Source organism: Pogoniulus pusillus, chromosome 2 (genome assembly GCF_015220805.1).
Source record: "Pogoniulus pusillus isolate bPogPus1 chromosome 2, bPogPus1.pri, whole genome shotgun sequence".
Classification (NCBI taxonomy): domain Eukaryota; kingdom Metazoa; phylum Chordata; class Aves; order Piciformes; family Lybiidae; genus Pogoniulus; species Pogoniulus pusillus.
In genome coordinates, this window is record NC_087265.1 from 35082929 (window position 1) to 35105047 (window position 22119).

The 22119-nt window shown below is 38.9% G+C and overlaps 1 protein-coding gene across 3 annotated transcripts in view; it reads right to left on the reverse strand.

The window, feature by feature from the left end:
* ALS2 (alsin Rho guanine nucleotide exchange factor ALS2) overlaps positions 1-22119 on the reverse strand; it is a 41516-nt gene that overhangs the window by 8313 nt on the left and 11084 nt on the right. For all 3 annotated transcript variants that reach the window (XM_064160841.1, XM_064160838.1, XM_064160850.1), the window contains exons 5-28: positions 20957-21317; positions 19488-19656; positions 18966-19062; positions 18489-18566; positions 17447-17620; positions 15894-16065; positions 15352-15532; positions 13713-13778; positions 11050-11212; positions 10172-10303; positions 9815-9943; positions 9315-9385; positions 8906-8972; positions 8478-8680; positions 8271-8336; positions 7795-7893; positions 7049-7213; positions 5700-5811; positions 5196-5273; positions 4956-5089; positions 2863-3030; positions 2478-2595; positions 1789-1946; positions 986-1105 (exon numbers count right to left, since the gene is read on the reverse strand). In XM_064160841.1, coding sequence (XP_064016911.1) covers positions 986-1105; positions 1789-1946; positions 2478-2595; positions 2863-3030; positions 4956-5089; positions 5196-5273; positions 5700-5811; positions 7049-7213; positions 7795-7893; positions 8271-8336; positions 8478-8680; positions 8906-8972; positions 9315-9385; positions 9815-9943; positions 10172-10303; positions 11050-11212; positions 13713-13778; positions 15352-15532; positions 15894-16065; positions 17447-17620; positions 18489-18566; positions 18966-19062; positions 19488-19656; positions 20957-21317 — 3281 coding nt within the window. The remainder of the gene's footprint in view (positions 1-985; positions 1106-1788; positions 1947-2477; positions 2596-2862; positions 3031-4955; positions 5090-5195; positions 5274-5699; positions 5812-7048; positions 7214-7794; positions 7894-8270; positions 8337-8477; positions 8681-8905; positions 8973-9314; positions 9386-9814; positions 9944-10171; positions 10304-11049; positions 11213-13712; positions 13779-15351; positions 15533-15893; positions 16066-17446; positions 17621-18488; positions 18567-18965; positions 19063-19487; positions 19657-20956; positions 21318-22119) is intronic.

Genomic DNA, 22119 nt, shown 5'->3' on the forward strand with positions numbered 1-22119 from the left:
AGAGAAAGACATTTTAAAAAACCTCATTGTTTTATGAAACAGTGAAAAACAATCATTGGAACAAATCTGTCATTTAGTATAAGCTTCTTCTATGAGGGATAAGAATAATAATTCATCATATATTATCTGTGTTTAAAAATCAGAGTACAGTCCACCTAATGGGTAGATTTGGGGTGGGAGTAACAGTGCAAGGGTTTTTGTGGTTTGTGTGTTTTAAGTAGAACATTGTCTTTCTTCCTTGTAAACGTAAAAGCTTTGAGTACTGTACTATAGTAAAGTTTAGGTTTGACCTGTGTATCTTCATGCTAATCATTTAGCCTCCACTGTACTTAAAACTGTATTTTACCTTCCAAAGCACTGTCTAGAAAATAGGCTAAAAACTCACCCAGTTACCTGACCTACATCCACACACTCACATTCTGGGGTCCATAAACTCAGCAGTTACTTAGGATTACAGTTTGATCCTAATAGGGAAAGTTGAAATTGAGGTGCCTACTAATACCATTTGCAGAGGTCATTGGATGCTTTCTCAGTAGGCTACCTCTGCTGGTCTCTCTTCCTTGTTTTGATCACACCTAGGACTGCTGTGGACAGAACAAGGATCACCTCAAGGGTGAGCTCCATATGACTGGCTATTTGTGACACAATGTATGTGCACCGGACCTGCATTACTGTCAGTGCTCGTATCTCACATAGTTTTCCGAAGCCTACACTGAAGCCTGAACTTGTTTACCCACAACAGAATCAAAAGGGCAAAAAACCCCCCACCAACAAAATCTAAAACCAAACAAAAAGAACCAAACCTAAACTCACCTAACCTAAAACCACATATCCCACAAAAACTCCAAATCTAAAAAGGAAACAAACCCAAAAGAGCTGTTTATATCTGTAAGTTAAATGTAATTATCTTTTTTTCCCCACTCAACAAAAAGCTGCAAGCTAAAATAAAATTAAGCCTTCATTTATTTTTGCTTATTTTACGTACCCTGGCTCAGGAGATTCTGATCTGGAGTCAGATTTCCCACTGCAAAACGATCGCCTTTTTGTCTCGGTTGGCTGAAACGGAATTGTGCTGCCCTCATCCGGCAGATCAGGAAACAAGAACCTAAACGGCAATGCACAGAAAAAACTTCATTTCAGTTAGCTTCCACCAATCATAGCACTGAAAGGCACGATTGGAGAGAAGTGTCAGCTGAAATAATACATGGTGGACTAAGACAGCATAGCTAGAAGACGTACATCGCCTGTCGATAAGGAAGACGACTTAGGAAGGCCAACCCCTCCAATGCCAAAGAGGTCTTTCCTCTAAACAAGGCTTTTAACAGTTAATAATTTGGAGCATTTTTCTGCTTTTGAATTGGCAGGACCAAATCAAAGCTGTCATTGCTCTCAGGAATTAAGCAAAAGCATCACAGGAACACTGCTAATCCATTGGTAAGAACTTAAATGGAATATGCTGCAAGTCCCCATCCCCATCTTGTGTATCTTTTGAACACTGTCTTTTCAGAGCATTGATATCCAGAAACACTAAACTTGACATTCAAGGCAAGTGTCTTACAGCCACATTCTGAAGTACAATGTAGGATGTAATATACTGTGGTGTAGACTTTAATGTTTCTATCTGGACAGAACATTCAAGACTCCTTAAAAAGGTTAAGGAAATAGAAGCAAATCTCAAAACTGAGTAAAGATAATGTCACACAAGACTACATATAAACACTGGACAGTTTGAGTACAGCTTTCATGAATTCAGCAGTAGTTCGACTTGAAAATTGGGAGCCTTGTTACCTAACCAACTGGAAGATGCGTTTGAGGTAGGACTTTATCTCTCTTACAGCCTCCTGCAGTAATCGCCGATTAGCTCCTACTCCGACATAGGTCATTCTGTAGACAGCTACCAGTGTTTCCACCAGCTTGCCCAATGGATGGAGAGGAGTATCACAGGCCTGAGGTGAAAGGTATTAATTGGCCAGTCAGATAGGTCAGTGCCAGCCAAGGGGCAATAAATACATAAATTCAAGAGAGATGGAGCAGCAATGCAACAACTGGCTTCGGGAAAAATAACAGTATAAATTCATTTTTAGAATGATCTGTATTTAAGAATTTGCCACGTGTATTATAAAGTGCATGTATTAGCTGAATCCAGCTCAGAGAAGAGTCAAGATAGTACAAAAACTTGTGCTACTACTTGGAATGGCCATCTGTCCAGTAATACTAATGTGCAATAATTAACAATTGCTGGAAGAAGTAAAACAGTAACTGAGGAGAAACTGACTTTAAGGTAGTATTCCATTAGGTATGCACTGATTTCAGTCCCAGCTGTAGGTTTTAATTCAATAAATTAGGAAGTTATAAGCAAACATGAATGAATATAACAGATCACAAGAGTGCAAATAGAGAAGGAATTAAGGAAAGCCAATACAAAATAAGCTTGACTTCATGCCCCACCAACAAGTTGAGTGAGCATTTATTAATACCTTTATCAAATATTTCTTTATATTTTCATATTTTTCCAGTGTGAAGGCACCAATGTGTTGTGGAATGAACTCCAAGCTTTCCAGTGTCTGAGTATGTGAGCGGCTCAATACTTCTGGACTGCAGTTACAAAAGGACAAAGACATTGTACAGATTATTCACTAATATTTGATACTGGTCAATAATACACCAGGAAAAACACCTTGAATCCAACAACTGAGCTACACTTTAGTATGTTCTCAGAAAGGTTTATAACACAGGCTACTAAGAGTTCTGATGTTGGTGTTTGGTTTAATTTTTGTAGCTGTATACTTCAGACTGGAGTGCGATTTCAGCTTTTCTCAATGCTTTCTTCTGTCTTGCTGACAACATTCTCTGGGAACCAACCTGTCTTTGTGCTGCCGTCGGTTGGTAGTCAGGGCCACTGCAATGTTGTCCCAGGCCTTCCACCTGTCCCCTTGGCCTGGGCTCTCGCAACCAAGCTGGTTCCAGCATTCTTCAAATACTGCCTTCCATTTCTCATCAGGAGGTACTGCCAGGATCCCAAGCTTCCGCCTAACAAAACAAACAGTTAGGCTGTTAAAATGAAACAGTCAGGAAACAAAACATGCAGCTAGGAAGACCACCTACATCTCATGTTGATCTTGTACTACTTTAGTAAAAGGCAGTATATTTAACAGTCTCTATTGTGAACTCAGTTTATCACTAAATCTTAAAACCTACTATTTAATGTGTTGTCTTTCAACACCTTTTAAAAGAACTTACAAGAAGTGCCACTTAGTGTTTTCCTTGCTACCTAACATAATCTATAAAACACGTTGCCAGATTTTTTCATACCTACATGTAAGAACAACCATGAACCTTACTAATTAGACAAGTCAATCTTAACCTTTCTTGTGGTCCTGCAGGAAATGATTGGTTGAACACAAAATGATTGTGTTTATTTCCTAGAAATCAGGACATACTGCACTTGACTGGGCTTGTCTTCAACACAGATACTCATTCAGAAGGCTCCGGACACATTCATACAACAAGGACATAGTAAAAGTATGTCCCAAACATCTGACTGTCATGGAATGCACAAAGAGCATAAATACACAGGTAAATATTACAGATGGACATGATCATGATTTCTGCCCCTAAACCAGTATCTGCAGATGACACTGAATGACACAGAGTGAACAGCTCAGGCACCTGATCATTGACAGCCAATGCTCAGGGATTCTCTATGGCCAAAAGAAAAACAAAAACTGTTGTTCTCCCTATACAGATTATCTACAATGAAATGTAGAGCTTTGAAAAGCTTTCATAAAGCAAATAAATGCTGTCAGATTTAACAGTTTCAGCTTGATTTAAATCAAGCATCAGAAATGCTCAAACTTTTCTTTAGTATTATTTTCCACCCTGTTTGAGACAAGAACCAGCAACACTGGTATTGCCCCATGCTTCCAGTTTCACAATGTAGGATCTAAGCCTTTTCACAAATTATACTTGGAGATTTTCAGCTTCAGGAGTGCCTGAAGAGGGTAGATGAAACCTCTGCTTCACAAGCAGTCCTCACAATGTACAAACATTTCTTCATAGACTCCTTACTGGGGTAAAAAGCAGACAGCTGCTAAGGTGGCAAGTGTTCAGTTCAACAGAGACCTGCTTTATCTTTGCATCTTGTTGTAGGTGTCTGCATTGCCAAAAATGACCAGTGAATGCTTCAGGAAGCATCCTGAGAAGTAATGTAAATAAAAACATTATAGAGTTGTGTTACCCATTTTAATAGGAAATATGCTTCAAAGTAACCAAAACCTGTACAACTATTAGTATTGTAAACCTGTGTACAGTGATACTAACATACTGAAACTTTGCCAACTAAAGGTGTTCTAAGTCATAACTGATGTATTTTTTTACCCAGAGATAATTAAGTAAATTGGCCTAATGCATCTGTTACAAGTAGGATTATATGGATACTTTTCCAGATTATCTTTGCCAAGGCATAAAAATGCTCTTTTTGGCAGTTCAGCAGATTTTTCTACTCTTCTTATATACTGCTTGAAGAAGGTGCAGTAGCTACATTTGGACAGAATTAGCTGTCACCACTGACATCACTAAATGGTGTACAGAATGAATTCATGTACCAGCAGAACAACTGGGAGAAGGCAGAGAGGTCTGTGATTGACTTAGTCACTCAAATGTAACATACTCCTCTTTGGTATCTCAGATGTCATCAGCAGCTGTGAACTCAGGTTCCAGCAGTCAGTTTAGATATAAGTTAAAAAAATCTGAGACAGCTACAGGACAGTAGCACTGTGTCAGCTACCCTGTAACTTCATGCTGCTACTTGTGTGTTCAAGTAGGAGTTAAAGCAAGAACAGCTGAAGCAGGAGGGGAAAAAACAAACAAAAGTCTTGAAAATCTCACTGTCTTTGGGAAGGGATGTTATGTTCTGAAGCATTACTGAACCATATTGGTAATTACTCAACACTCACAATGCTTTAGGTTTGTCCTTCTCGTTCTCATACAAGCTAGGTTTGAAGTAGGTTCCTGTGATTTTTATTCCAGATCCCCACTCTCCACTGAAGAGACCTTCAATATAGTCTCCATTGGGCAAGGTCAGTGTTCCCTTTGGAGAAGATAATAAAAAACATTTAACTGAAATCCATTAGGAACCACACTACAAAGAAATTTTAAGTCAGTAACAATTTACAAGTGACAACTGTAACACCAACCTTTCCATTCAGAGTCCAGTTATCTGAAAATTCCCCCTCATAGACTGTGTCATCCTCTGACAGCAGAATTCCAGTCCCCTATATAAAGAACAGCAGAGAGCAGAAAGTGGTATGTGTAACAGAGGGCCAGACTGCTGATCTAAAGGCTCACTGAAAACCAGTTAAAAATCCTTAGCATATCATTTCTTTAAAAGCCATTTCAGAAGGAGTTCTAGGTAGAATGGAACAGGGTAATGAAGACTGTTTTAAAAAGCCAGGAAAACAGAGAAGTTTTACGCAGTACTACATACACTCATCTACCCCAGAAAGCCACCACACAGGGGAAAAGTCATAGAATGATAGAATCCACCAGCTTGGAAGAGACCTCCAAGACCATCCAGTCCAACCTAGCACCCAGCCCTATCCAGTCAACTAGACCATGGCACTATGTGCCTCATCCAGTCTTTTCTTGAACACCTCCAGGGATGGCGATGCCACCACCTCCCTGGGCAGCCCATAGCTCACCATCATTTTGTTGGTGCTGAAGGCTCCTTCATAATACAGTCCAAACTGCGTAACCACAACACCATTGCCTTGGCAAAGATCATCTTGCCACATTCCCATATACTTTTCTCCTCTGAAGAAAAATGAAGTAGAAAGAATACAAGTAGTACATTTATGTCCTTTCTTCAGCTTTACTGCAATATTTGACCATATTAGAAACCACTAGGAAAGATTCATACAGCACTTGGTTCAGGTCTGTCAATCTAGCTTCACTGGATTCATGGAAATTAAGACTCTTTTTGATAGGAATACCTATAATGAACTTCCTTCACAATTCACATTACAGACTGGCCACATCCAAGCAAGCTTCCTGATGCTGAAGCCCCATTAAAGCCAATTTCAATCCAATGAAACCTGAGTAGTAGCTACAATGCAGTAGAACAAAGGATCTGGTCTGGATCTGGTTTATTCAAGATTTAAGTTGCATATAAAAGGGGGTATTTGCCTTTTTCAAGTATCTATTTGATATATTTAACAGTTATTTAGGAAAGATGCAAGAAGCTTATTTTAGGCTTATTTTTTGCCTGAGGTGTTGTTTTTTTTTTTTTTTTTTTTTTTTTTTGTAACCTAAACTGAGATTACTTCAGTTGAGATGTTAATATGTGAAAGAAACCAATCTGCTACACCTGGGGGATAGGAGTGAGACCTGTAAAGTCATACAGAGCATTTTTTAAATACTAGATGGCAAAAATTTTAAGGAAACAGACCATGTTGTAGAAAGTTCCTTGATAATAGCCTAACACAGGTCATGCCAGCAGTCATGTCTATTCTTTTCCTGACAAGTGAACACACCAGGCTCTTTCAGATTACTGTCTTAAATACTTGCCATGCTAGAGTGTTTGAAACCAAGTGCAAGTCCTACATATTTTGAGATGATCTATTTTCCCACTGTTCTGAAAGAACATGATGCTTTCACCATACAAGTAATAAATACTAACTTGTCAAGGACTTTTTTTGCTCTATTTTATAGGGAAACTAATGATAGGTTTAATAGAATACTGTTTACATACAGCATTTTCCTCCTAGTACCATATAAAACTTATGGTCACAATAAAGAGAACAAGTCCAGCCAGTAATCTAAATTCAGGAGTATCTTCCAGCCAATTGGACCCATCAGCAAAGAGGATGCTGGTCTGGTTCATCAGGCCAGCTGCAAAGGCTTCTTGAGAGACAGATGCAGCACACTCAGTTACCAGGACAGAAACATGAGAATAGAAGTTTCACTTTCCCATATGACTGGTTATCAATAACCCTTCCATTCTATTCTTACAATTGTATGTCATAGCAGTGTTTTAAAACTGAAGCATTACCTTGTGATATCATCAAAAACTCCATAACCACTCTTCTTATCCATTGTCCACTGTCCAATAAACATACTGGGAGAGGAAGAGGTCAGCTTTCCACTGCGTAGCAGACCATGCCCATGACGCATGTTATCCTGAAAACAGCCCTCATACACCTCACCAGTAGCATAACTGTAAGTGAAAAGAAGCAAAATTCCTATAATCTACTTCTCTGTTGTGCTTTGGGTTTTTTGTTGGTGGGTTTGGGGTTTTTTGAGTGTGGTTTTTGTTTGATTTGGTTTTCTTTGGTTTATTTTGGTTTGTTGTTTCTTTCCTTTGTGTTTGCTTTTCTGTTTGACTGGGGTTTTGGTGTGGCAGATTTTTTTGGTTTGGGTTGGGTTTTTTTTCCTCCACAGAACATGTGCATTACAGCTACACCAAGCAGGATCTATAGTAACAGGATATTTGGGATAAAAGTGAAGTCTTTTGATGTTTGTTTTAAAGCCACTCTCTCCCTAACAAGGTCATTAGAAGTTTTAGTTATGTCTCTGAAGAAAGAATCCTCTATTATTGAAATGTGGTACCAACATTAGAATAGATATTAATAACAGAACACTGTACAAGTATACATTGCAAGCAATTCACAAAAAGCAAAGCAGAAAATAAACCAAGCTAACTATAATCACAAGAATTTCATCTTGTAATTTAACAAGAAAGCTATGTAGAGAGGCTTGATAAGCAGAGTCAGAGCATGAGCAAGTGTTACACATCACCTGTAGACTCCATGTCCACACATTTTGCCTTCTTTCCAGTAGCCCACGTAATGGTCATCCTTATTCAGTGCTTTGTTCGGCACTCTGTATTCACCAAATCTGCCAATGCATGGAAATGGAACACAAGCAGATACAAAGCTGAGACACTTCATTAGTAACGGGAGCACATATCTCTATCTGTAGATATACATAGGCACAGAGCTTGCAGACCCATTCAAAAATCAGACATCTCATTCCTCCATCCTACAGCTGATCACCCTGAGTAGTTTCAGATTTCATGAACGATCAAGTTTTTATCATGCAGTTGGGGAGTCTGTGAAGACAACTAGCATACCTCTGGATAAATGACAGACTATCAACATATAGGCATTATCTTGTTAACATAACACTGCAAAATCTTTAACAGAAAGGGTTGTGTTATTATCTTCTATTAAAACAAGGTATTTCTTGCCCTCTGGCACTGTGAGCAATCTTACCCATCCTCCAACCCAGTCCGAAATGACCCAGAGTACATTCTTCCATCTGCCCACTTTAGGATCCCTCTGGAAAAAAATACAAAGCCACAGACATGTATAAGATCATCAGTTCACTTCACACTTCCCAAATAACTTCTGTGAATGCACCTACTTATTGGTACAGCAGCCAGTCTGTTTCCAACTGTTGTGTTTATTAAATGTTTTTACCTGCCATGAGGTTTCCCTGAAAGCCATCTCCCATCATAAACAGCATCCTTAAATCGAAGGTCCTTATAGAACGTGTATTTGGCAGTGCGAGAAATAGGAGGTTCTTGTCTTGGCACATTCCCACCAGCTCCATACAGAATTAAGTCAGAAGTCCCTCTAAGTGCCTGATCCACTGCTTGGCTAATTGCCCTCAGCCACTTGTTCTGAAACAGAAAGTATTTCATCACGGAATTTAGCTAATAGCTGTTTTCTCACTGAACCACAGTTTTAAAACAACTGCAGTGGTCACCTCTGCACTCCTCAGTGCAGTGTTGTAATTTGGAGCACTGCTACAGTGACCCTGCACACCAATTCACATAATGACTTGGGTGAATGCTTAGGCAATACTTCTCCCTTTTTGGTTTCACAGTAGGAGAAGCCATATTTACCTTCTCCTGTGGTGATGAAGACACAAGAACAAGCTGTTCTTCTGGTGTTGTAATCTTCAATCCGTTCCTACATTGGAGGAGGGGAAGTATTTTAATCTAGTGAAATTTCATCCTGAAAGAGGCAAAGTTTCTCAGAGCATAAATACTGAACCTTCCCTCCCCTATCCCAGTTGTTATTGACTAATATTGAAGTCAGCAGTGAAAGTAAGCAGCAGGAAAGCCTACTCGCTTCCCTCTTGCCTCCTTTATTCTGATACTTATACAACTTATTTTAAGATAGAAATAATTAGTTTTCTGAAGCAAGAAAAAGGAGTAAGCATTATTGTATACATCAATAATTGGTTACAAAATGTTCATCCACCCTCCCAAAATACCTGACTACTTCAGCACCAAAAGCAAGAATACTCACACGTTACCAGCTTCTTCTGAAAGAGCTTCTACCCACAGTGTAGACAAGGGAAAAATATGATGTGTTGAGAACTGTAGGCAGGAAGAAAGAGAAAGGAAACTTTACCAGGTACCGAACCATTACCCTTGTCCCATACTTTTTCACCCCAAACAATTCAGTGGGTTTTGTTGGGTTTGGGTTTTTTCTTTGTTTGTTTGTTGTTGTGGGTTTTTTCCCCTTTTTTGAGGATTAGGGAGAAATGAGCCTGTGTATTCCTTATGTGCCCCTTCCCAAGAAACAGCTGACAGAAACCATGCCAGCCACAGTTGCAACAGCAATCAAACACCACCAGAAACACATACTTCCAAGATTATTTGCAAAGATGAAAAAAAATTGCCTCTTAGAAGTGTTCAAGCAATGCTGCAGTGAAGAGTGCAAAAACCTTATTTTCACTATATGAAAAATATGTCATGTTGTTTGATGCAGAGTTAAGGTCCTGTTTCTAGATACTGCTGGCTTACCTGAGCATGCACCAGAGCATCATTGAAGAGGATGAACCAGTTTACAGAGAATCTTCCAGCATGCTGCAGAGACAGCCCCCGATTGCTGCTTTCACAGATGAGACGCCGCTCTGGCTTTCGCAGGGAATCCTACAGGTAGGGTTTAACAATAAAGATTACAGCAGCTTCCTTCTCACTGATTGTGTCTTAAGGTCAGTGCTCTTTGTATTTCACAGCAAAGACTGAACTTTTCTAATGTTAGAGAACTACAGCAACACAAATTAGAAAAACAAGAGGCGCAACTGTGACAATAGCATCAGTAACAGACATGGGACATAATGCTAACAGCTGCTAAGGGACTGACAAATATCATTATACCGTCATTTTCCCAGGAAAGGTCTTCCAGAAGCCAAGCGTGTATTCTGCTTCCTTCCTTTTTCTGCTAAGGTGGACAGCAAGGCTCTCATAACAAGAACTACAGTCCTGTAGTTTCTGATATTCTGGAGATGCCTACAGGGCACAAGGTTAAGACAGACTTGAGAACATATCTGAACACCTGTACTAACAACAGTAACCAAGCTGCAGTGCAACTATTCATTTTATTTAATCAGCACCAAATGCATTGGTGGTCTGGTTACTACAGTAACAGTGGAGGCTACGTTATTTTCTTGGTTGGGTGTTCTGTTAGTGCAAATGTTAATAGGAGAGTGATTAATATCCAATTACGTGATCTACCATCTTGCAACTTCACAAGCTGTAGCAGTAGTGCCAGTAATTGCAGGAGAAATACTTGAAATGTACGTTTATAGCAACACAGTAGTTACTGCTCCTGCTTAGTCACTGGTTATTTCAAAAGAACGCAGTTATGTACATCCAAATGGGTGGTAAAAGGCTACCTAATATGCATGTAGTATTTCTAGCAGAGTACTACAGCTAAGGACAGCTGCAAGAACGATGGCAGATGGAACTTGAAAGCAACAGGTAAAAGTCAAAATCCTGTATTTTCAATTAAGTTATCTGGCACACAAAAATATTCTATAAGGGTACCAAGTTTCTACCTGTCGTGTGATCTGTGCAGGTGTGGTGTGAGACACAAATGAATTAGCATCATCTTCCCTGCAGCAACCACAGGTTAAAGGTAACTGCTCTGAGGACTAAGCTATTTCTAATTACCTTGTCATTTGCTTCAGTTACCTCAGAGCCTAAAATTTCAGGAGTATGCACTTAATCAGATACAGATGACGAAGCCACCTTACCACTTCAAAACATGTGGCAAGCTTTAGCAAAGTCCTAGCATAATTATGAAGTCGTCCAAACGGCATGAAAAACAGAGCATTCAGAACTTCAACTAGCTGGAGGTTTTCCTCATTCTTCTCAGACAGTTTCTGTAACAGCTCCTGGTTTTTACTCAAAAAGCCTCTAAATAATGAGAGCATTAGGGAACAGAGGGAGGAAAAGATAAAAAAAAGACAGCAAAACATCAGTGACATTTTATACAAATGATCTCAGAATTACACTGTTTGGATTATCAGAGACCAGTAAAAATTACAAAGGCAAATGCATGCTGCTTATTAATTTGTTCCCAATTGAAGGAACAGTCACACAGGTATGTAGCTTTCTAATAACTGCAACACGAGACTTTATTTATTTATGCTCTCACATGCTGTCATTAAACTGGATGAAGGAATGTGGCTAAGCTGCCCCACTTGAAAGTAAATAATTGCCTGTTATCCCCTTTAATACCTGACTAGTGAAAGAGCTAACAGGTGGAATGACTTCCTATTACTGGTTGAGTATCCAGTTTCTAACACTGTTGATTCACATACAAGAAGGCCTAAAAGAATCCGAACTTAGCTCCAGTGAACTTCCCTAAATATCCAAACAATCCCACCCCTGCCACTTGAAGGCAACTGACCAGTTTTTCCCCTAACTAGAAAAATTACATCCTACCTCAACGAAAGGCAGGAAATCTGTTCAATCCTCAGTCTGACTTCCAAGAGGGAGAACTAATCTAGTTCAGAGAAGAAGAGGGAAATGATTCTGAAGACAATGAATTAGCACATAAACCCAGGAGTTCTTCATTAAAAGGAAAACAAACCTAATTTTCCCTCTCCTTCACCACATCTGTGCACACACGTGTGGGCACATATGACACATCTGAATTAAGTCATGTCCAACTGGGAAGCACTTAAGCCACAAGCTGCAATAATCAAGTCAGGCTGAGAAAGAAGGCCCCAGGGACAGCAAAACAGATCAGAGAATTGCACAAGAGGGTCTATAGGAATTCTGCATGATTAGTGAGGTGTAATGTACCTTGTCTGGGTTTTCTAGTGATAGTTAAGAACTCTCTTGCTCACAAGCCTTAGCAATAAAGTCTTCTTTAGAGAGAAGATTGTGTTTCTTAAATTTAACCGTATGGATGGCTTACATTTAAGTGCTTTGAGATCTTCACACAGAAGTCTCTGTAGAACTGTCAAATAACAGGTTTATAACACTGAGCATGGCTCATCTAATGTTTCAGAGAACATACTCGAAAATTAGACAGCAATGGACTCCTACTGAAGCAAGCACTTTTTTGTTTGTAAAGTTGGGGTTATATTTCTAGTGTACTCCTGCTGCAGAGTATCTGTAAAAGACAGGCTGACATCGTGAACCACTGATTCAAGACTGCATTCTTTGGGGAGGGGGGAATTCATTATTATCGGCAGAGATCTTCTTGACTTCCCTTTGCAAGTAACAGGAAAAAACTTCTAAGACATCTCCTCTCTGAAATTCAGAATCTGAAAGCGTTATTCACTTAATGAGACCTGGGTTGCAGGAGAAGTTGTGACACCTGACTGTGACAACTGATGTGATGAGTTCAGTACGAGTTAGCATCCAGAGCTTTCCAGTACTTATTAGAAATACCTGAACTAAGATTTCCTGTAAGTCAATCTTAAAGTCTTGAACAATGCAGAAAGATTCTCAGTGTCTCTCTGCAGTGGGATTTTGTATTTAGATTTTGGCACAGGTTCTAGAGAGCAGAAGATTCTTTGCATTAGGTATCCTGGTACTTCGAAGAGCTTCCAATACTGTAATTTATGATACATTCAAAGCACTCCACAAACAGCTGTAACAGAATCACTCCCAGATTACAGAATTTATGATGGAAGGAAATCTCGCAATTGTTCAAATGAGTTAAAAAACACCCTTACTGCAACAACTTCAGAGCACTAGACTGTAAAATGCACAGTGGCATTAACATTATTTCAATACAAAGACACTACTGAAAAAAACCCAAAAACTTCATTTTATGATGTATAAGCTATAAATATACTGCCTGAGTTCTTAAGGTAGCATTCCTCCTACATTCAAGAGCATCTATGCATGAAATAGAGTAAAGCAGCCTTGAAAGGCAGAGAAGATACATGTGTATAAATGTTAGTTTTGCATCATTTTAAAGCACTTTCATGAAATTCAAGAATTCAGACCAAAGTAAATTCACATTATCTACTTTTACTAACTCTTAAAGAGAAGTCTGCTGTTCTGTATTTTCTTCACAGCAATGTCTGAAAGAATAAAATGCTAACAATCACTGAACAGACAATGAAAACCTAAGACTAAGCTTTCAAAAAAAAATCATTATCTGAAATCTATTTACATATCTTTTAAGGAATTTGCAATTTGTGCCTTTTTTCCTGCTTTCTCCACCTTCATGGTAAAGTAACAAAGCCTGATCAGCAGCGTTTTAACCTACATTTTTAACACAGGTGAGAAGAAGCAATGTTTTCTTCATCTGATGGAAAAGGATTAAGTGCACTCAAGCAAGCCGAGACCAAGTCTTTCCATGCTCATTACGACACACAGAGACACAACTCTTTAAAGCACAGTTCTTTGCTAGTGTATCAAAAACTCTAGAAAATGGTAAAGGTTTGCTTACATTGCTGGTTTTGCAAGGAGTGTAAATCCTCCCATTACAAGGAAGTTTGTTACTGAAATACAATACCTGAAACAGGAAAGAAAAAGAGCCTTGGTTACAGAATAAAAACATCCCTTGAAATATCAGCTGTTGTAACTACTAACGAGATCTTTAATAACTTCTACCGTACAAGTAATTTATGTGCTCCAGAAAAAACTAAAATGGTGCAACATTCAGTGTTACTGACACACTTAGTATTCACTCTCCACAGAGACCAGAGAACATGCATTCCCTATTCCACATTTCTGCTACCGTTAGCACAATGCAGAGAGCTTACTTTGCAAAGGAAACCTTCAGGGGGTTTTGTATTTTTTCTGGCCCCTAAAATTTGGGCACATACAGAACAGATCATCTGTTTCAACTGCCTAACACTGCTAACTTCTATTACATTCAAGATGAAAATTTCTCCTTTCCTGCCATTTGGCATTGTACTTTTCACTTCTCCCCATAACAACAACCAAAACAGCCATATTTCTCTGAGGGAAGAGGCCTCATCTTAGTCCCATATACTTGTATTGCTTGATGGATCCTTAGAAGATGCTGAAGGCACTATGCTAAGGAGCCTGCATAAAGTCTGATGCTATACAAAAAGAAATATGTAAAGCATTAGAAAGTAAAGGGGGAGAGCAGAAGACAAGCAGTAACAATGAAAACAGAAATTAGGTATTTCAGCCTTTGCCAGGACAGAAGATATTAAGAAATATTTCTAATTTGGAACTCCAGGTTCCAACTCTAGAAATCCAAGTCAGAAGAAAAACTGAAGGACTAAGAAAGGAAGAAAACAGATTATTTACAATTTTACACAACCCATTTGATAAGCAGAGAAGAAAGCTTCTTTCAGGGTGGTAGAGTTTATCACTGAACTAGTAAGAGTACTAATTGTTGTGTTTGCATTAGGAAAAAAGTGCAATTAGCTGCACATTCGAAGTGCTACTGCATAACAACTCAAGTGGATGATTCTGAAATGTGTTCCCTTCAAGATTTTCACATGTCTGATGACCAACACTACATTCAGATTTGACATTTTGAGACTCTTCCCTCAACCCAGTATTTTTCACAAAGGCCTGTAGGTATCAAATATGACCTCTGCTACACAGAGATGAGATTAGCCTTTTGGGTTAAAAGGTGTGATGCTAGCTATTTAGCAAGTATCAGGACAGAATCATTCTTCTGGGAGCCAAAACCTCAGTTAATGATTACTAAAAAGGCATTTTATAACCAAAATGAACCCTCAAAGGTAGCTTCACTAAGCAGGCTAGCCATAGTAACACTACTGTATTACAAGGCCCTTGCTATTATGAACAAACATATCACTTTATTACATATGCAGCAGTGAAAGAAGAATTTATGTGTAGAGCTTTAAAGTAGGAAAGCTAGAGCTGTCCAGCATGCTCCACTGGTGAAGGCTTTGAAATACAGAGTTGACTATGCAATCGAGTTTGTGTAAAACTCTCTGTACAGTTTAAATTTCAAGATGACACTTTGCACAAGTCACTTATGTAGCTTTTCTTATGATTAACTTTTCCCCTAATTCAAGGCTGCTTCTGGTCAGTAGGTGAAGCCTGCAGAGACTCAAGAGGACAGGGAACTGGATACTTGCTCGGTGTAACTATCCAAAAAGAGACTGGAATGCTTCAGGATGGCCAAGCTCCTTGCTTCTTTTACTCCATGAAGAAAGCTACTTAAAGAAGCTCCATGTTGACCAATGAGATAGCATAGCTTGCTGAACCTGCTTGCCATTTCCTGCAATAACTGGATTGTACTTGCATTGCCCAAATTATCTGTAACAGAAAAAAAGCAGTTTTGCTTACCTTACAGAAGAGCAGCATCTGTTAACAAAGAGAATTACCACAAGGTGCTGTTTAGATGTTTTATTGGCAATTTCACCTCATTATCCAGAAATTCAACAATTTTAGACTAGCTACAGATCAAATCATTACTTCAGGTACAAGTCAAGACAAAGCAAACACTAATAACTAATACAGAAGTCCAAATACAGCTGTACTTCACCAGTTCATCTAAACAGGGCAGAAAAGTAAGACCCCAGCTTCATCTTTAAAAATATAATTACTTTTAAATCTTGCATAAAGAAACTACTTTTGTAGAACACAGAAGAAACAGTATTAAAAGAGACATTCTTACCTAAACCCAAAAGAGGTCTAAGAACCTGAGACTTAATCTCACTCAGTTTGAAGTAAAACCTTCTCTCTGAAGAGGCCAACTCATGCAAACTGGCAATATATCCCATTACATTTTTGTCTACTAAGACCAAGCAGTTGTCACCACCAGCTAACACATTGCTTATGTACCCTATCTGGAAGATAAAAAAACAAAAGGTAAAGCAGGAGCTTTAAAGCTTTTTAAAATAGGGCAATGAAGGATAAAGCATATATTAACACTTACTGCTCCTAAAGATGGATTATTTGCCACTGTAGATAATAATTAACAACAGTTTAATACAAGAGTGATAAAAGTTAGGATAAATATTTATAGTCAATGCTGTTCATTTTCCTGGTACTGACACAGAGCCTCAAGACAATAAGCAGACCACATTTTATGGTGACTTACACAATCATTGTATATTTAAGAAACAGTTGCTTTTAGAATTGCAGTATGCCTCATGCTTTTATCAACAATACCAATATTAAGCATATGAATATCATCAAATTCTCCTAGTGATTAGGAAGTGAAAATAACAAGGCTTTAATATTATGACTGTGCTGAAAGATGTCAATGATAAGAACAGAATCAACCAAGTTGGAAGAGATCTCCAAGATCATCCAGTCCAACCTATCACCCAGCCCTATCCAATCGTATTGCAGTATCCAAAAAATGGATTAATACTCCTAACTACACTCACACAAGTGGTATTAGCATAGGTAATAATAGCCAGTGTAGTCCCACAGTAGTTGGAAGCAGAATTATTCTCTGAGGTCAGCACTAGTGCCACTGATGTATTCTGTCTCCTCCCTAATTCAGGCTCATATACAATACCATATTTGAACCCATTCAGTGTTTGAACCCTACTTATATTTCCTTTGTTCCTAAATGGAGGATACTTTAGAAACACCCAGTCAGAGGTTTTTTCTTCACACTACCCAGAGGCCAATTCTGCTACAAGAGCCTACAGGTCAGTCTGCAAGAGAAGAAAGTGTCTAGCAAAAAAGTCTTACAGAAGGAATGTAATTAAGTGTGTCTGTGCACATGCACAGACTGAGCATCACGATCCCTGTCTCTCCTTAAAACCCCTGTCCAGCTCATATTCTGCTTAATCTAGGGAAGTGACAATGAGACCAGAGAAGCTGAGACAAAAAGCTGCTTTCTACCCTCACCATTTCCTTTTGGTTACGTTAAACTCAGGTCAGCCTAAAATTATGCAAACAACTTGGAAGAGAGTATGAAGACTGTGGTGAAAACAGCACAGTGTTAAGGAGGCACTTCTGCAGTGTGTGTATGTGTAATGGAAAGTGTTAAGACAGATTTGAAATACTTCCTTATCCCTCAAACAGAAAAAAGACTAAGAAATATACAAGCAAGAGAACAATACTAATTAGACCTCCATAAGCTGTGCTCCTGATTTGACCAACAGGAACCACTTACTCAACACTCTTAAAAGTAGTTAAACAACCAGCACTATGTTCTTGTCAAAAAAGCATCAGTATAACTTGCAGTAACTTCAAGGAAGTATCACTCACCTTACTACAGGATAGTAACAAAAATGGACTCTTAGGACAGCTATTTTCATTCAAATTATTTTCTGTTGTCTCCTGGCCACTATAATACAATCCAGGTTGGAAGTCTTCCTCATCTGCTAAAAAGAGGGAATAATCTAATCCTGCTGCCATACTCCAAACACCATTACCACACACCTGAAATTCACAAGGAAGAAGCATTAGAAATCATCACTCAAACCCAGAAGGAGCACATGCATATAAAGACAAAAACAAATATTGCAATAGCTAGTGATTTTTCAACTTCAGCATCTCATAACAAATATGCTCCTTGCATGCATACTGAAAAATATCTTTCTTTCCAATGGTTGAGCTTTTCTAAATTATAAACCATTTTTGGTTTTAAATGGGCATCAGGTGAGCTTGGAACACTATTCTGCCTTCTACATTTACTGGGGAAAACTAACAATTTGGGACAATTAACGTGCTGTGTGTTAATGCGCATAAGATCTAAGTAAGAAAACTCTGTGTCTAGTTTTCTACTAAGACAAGCCCCAGGAAACACAGGAAAGAGTCCGTTCTAACCCAAAAATCATTATTTGGCTATTCATTTAATGTGATGAAAGCTCAAAACAAACAGAAAACCTGCTAACAAACCAGCTCTGGAAATACATAAAAACCCAACAAGTACAATCAGGATCCAGCAAAGCTGAGAAGGCTAAAAGCTCTTTTAAATTAAAAAACAGTTTTCTAAAGTATTTAAAAGTTTCAGCACAGCAACACTGCTATTTGATAAATAATATATAAGGTAAAACTGAAGTTTCCTAAGAAGATACAACCAGTCACACTTCTCAGTCAAAATCCACTGCAAGTCTGTAAAAAAGATTTCTTGGGTAGATTTTCACAAGCTCATCTAAGGATGACATTCACAGTGCACACCAAAGAAATCAAGGGCTCTCTTACTATATAGCACACAGATCTATGAACAAAGTCAGCTTTTAGACATTACTTTGCACTCACTTGCAAAATCCTGAACTGAAAGAAAAATGCAAGTAATACAAAGTACCTTTGCAAGACGAGGCACTGTTGTTGGAGAGCTCAAGTGACCAAGCTGACCAGAGTTATTACTGCCCCATGAATACACCTGTAAGAAACACAGGTAATCATCAGAATGGAAGGTTGTATGCCTGGGCACATACTGAATTTTAGCAGTCCAGCACATTAAGTGCACAAACACACACAAGTCAAGGTTATGATTCATGTACAAAGAAGCACTTTCCTAGTTTTCGCTGTCTTCCTATGGTCTCAAATTGTCTTCTCATGTTCAGAAATGGAATGCATCAAATCAAATCAAGGCAATCTTTAAACCTATGTCAATAGTACATGCATAACTTCACCAGAAACAGAATTTAGAATTCCATGCTGCTTCCGGTCGCTTTTACTAATAGAAACAAAAATTTAGAAGCAGAAGATACAGAAGCGCAGAAGACACCAAACATGACTATCTCACAGATAAGCAATGAACCACAGCAGTCACTTTTACCTGGGATTTGGCAGTGAGTGCTAAGGAATGATGGCCACCAGCAGAGAGATGAATCACTTCTTTACCATCTAGGCTTTTCACACACAGTGGCTGAAGCCTGTCAATTCCCAGAGGGGATAAAAAAAACCAAAACCATAATTAGAGGTATTCTTAACACAAAAATAAACTACAAGTTGATTTTTATTTTTTTCCCCCAAAACCGAAAACAAACATGGAGTTCGTTGGCAATAAACCAAAAACATTATGAAGGGTCAAAGCTGATGCTGAATCTCACCCAAAGGTGAATAAAGTCAACATATCACCAAAAAATCCTATTGATTATAATGGGAAAGTTGTAATCATTTTCAGTAACAACACAGCATCACAAAACATGTTACTTGAAGGAACTGCAGTCACAACACCTAGCAGAACAAGAACACAATGCAAGGCAGTTGCCCTCACTTGAGAAAGCTGAATACTCAAAATTATTTCCTGGTGACTTCATGATGTTAGGAAACAAAAAAAAAAGCACAGAAATCTCACCTTGGCAGAACATCTCCATGCCCTAGCTGTCCTTCTTTCCCCTTTCCCCAACTCCATACTTCTGTTCTTAGAGAGGGTAAAAGAGCATCGGCTTCACCACTGTAAGTTGGAGTCAGAGCTACAGCCCTCATTTTTGCTCGTCCTACCTTCCGTAAGAGCCTAGGAGAAACTGAAAACAGGCTGTGAGATACAAAAGCTGTTCATCATTTTCAGGAAACACATCACTTGAATTGTGTGTTATACAGTAATAGCACCATTTGAGATAACTGACCAACACTGATCAAAGAGGTCTTAAGATTAAGAGCAAAGGCTTAAAAGAATACTGACCCACAAAAGTAATGTGTCCCAAAAGTTAACAGATTAACTCCTTTTTACCAAACATTACAGGAAAGCAGGTATCCCAGACCCACACAGTTATACTGAAGCAAATAAACCTGAAGAAACTACACATTAAAAAAGTATGTTTTGAAAGAAAATATATCCTGCTAGTGAAGTAAAGCTTACAACACTTCCTAAAATCTCCCCTCAGATCCAAGGTCCATATAGAACTAAACCATATACTCATTCAGGGCAATTAACAATTAAAATTTGAGGGAAGAAAGGTCATTAACTTTGACGTTTGGCAGTAGGAACTGTAACATTCCTAGATCCCTAGCTCAGCATAGTGATGATTACATGCCACAGGTTTATATCTGCTACACAACCTATGTAAAACATAGTTTGCCATCACTTTGTAATAAGATGCTCAGACTAACACTATGCACCCACTTCACATTGACACTGAGTTGCTAGAGCGTGCCCAGAGAACGGCAACAAAGCTGGTGAAGGGTCTAAAGAACAGGTCTTATGAGCAGCAGCTGAGGGAACTGGGACTGTTTAGCCTGGAGAAGGCTGAGGGGAGACCTCATTGCTCTCTACAACTCCCTGAAAGCAGGTTGCAGTGAGGTGGGTGTTGGTGCCTTCCCACAAGAAACTAGCAACAGGATGAGAGGAAATGGCCTGAAACTATGCCAGGGGAGGTTTACACTGGATATTAGGAAAAAAATCTTTACTGCAAGAATGGTCAGGCATTAGAACAGGCTGCCCAGGGAGGTGGAGCAACCATGCCTGGAGGTGTTAAAAAAATTGTGCAGACATGGCACTTTGGGCCATGGCTTAGTGGGCATGGTAGTGCTGGGTTGACAGTAGGACTTGGTGATCTCAGAGGTCTTTTTCTAACCATAATGATTGTTATTCTATGACTTAGATTACTTAACTAAAAAGGAACATTCCTAAACCCACCATGCTCTTGGGTTTTCACAGCATGCACTACCTGCTAGTCTTCACTTTGTCCACTGTTTTGAAATCCTAAGAGGTAGTTTAGAATTCATAACAACTTGGGTAGATTATTAGACTTGTGTTCAATGACGTTTTATTTTGAGTTAGAAATTGTAACTTTTCCAGTTGGTTCTCCCAACATATTTTTTTACCTTGTGACAACAAGCCAGGCAGGGAAAGTCTTCGGCTCCCCCCTTCAGATTCCTCCTCTCTAATATCTACTAAACTGGAACTCTTCTTTCCCTGCATGGATTCCAGTCTGACCTGCTCTTCTCGGCTGTCTCTCAGAGCTTCCGGCCCTGGGGAACCACCACCAGACTGAGATCCTGTTTCACTTGAAGGTGTACCATAGAAGTTCATTACTTTCTTCAGAGACAACGCTCCAGCTTCATACGTAGCAGCTACTCTCACACCAACCGCTGATGCACAAGAGGCCACCAAGCTGTTCAAGGCAGATGTGCTGGTTCCTGGAGGACCAGGGATGCAAGCACTGACTTGTTCTTCTTGAGAAGGCTAAAACCAAAGAAAAATAGGAGACAGCATGTAACAGTAGGATGATGATGTACACATTCACTCTTTAAAAATGCGCTGTGCTAAACAGGACATCATGAGGAAGTCTTTTTAATACTTAGGTGTACATCTGTTCCACAGAATCATTTAAGGTAGGATCAAGCACCTTTTCTGTATGGACTAAGCTTTGTCTGTTGCACTTGTAGCTCATCCTTAAGAGACTGTGGCTCTCATTGTCTTTTAAATACCAAAAGGAAAAAAAAAATCTTTGCAAACAAGTATAAAAAGATTTAATTTTAGGCTTATTACCAATTAACATTAATATTTAATTATCACTAAAGTGCATCACTGAGCATGCTATATTTGCACAGAGGTAAGTTGTCTCTTTGATGTGTTAAAAGGAAAACAGTGACTCATGCCTTATTCTGCAAGGCTGATCTTAAAAGCAGCATGGGCCATGTCTGCTTACACTACTGTGATGTTCACATAAAGCTGATTTAGTAATCAAGTCGCACTATGGACAAAAGGACTAGAAACAGTTATTAATGCCAGCACATGGTTAACAGTAATAGCAATCAGTTTACCCAGCAAACAAACAAAAAAGCACCTGACAGTATTTACCAAATACTCAGAATCCCTGAATGACTGGACAACTTGGTTTGGTGTCAATACTACTTCTTTTCCGCCCCCCAGAGGCAGCAAACAAAAATAAACTATTTATTAAGCACTGCCACATTTATCTCCCAGAACCACTGTGAAAAATTTCTTATTGCAACTATAAAAATTGGAAAAAAAATGATTAAGA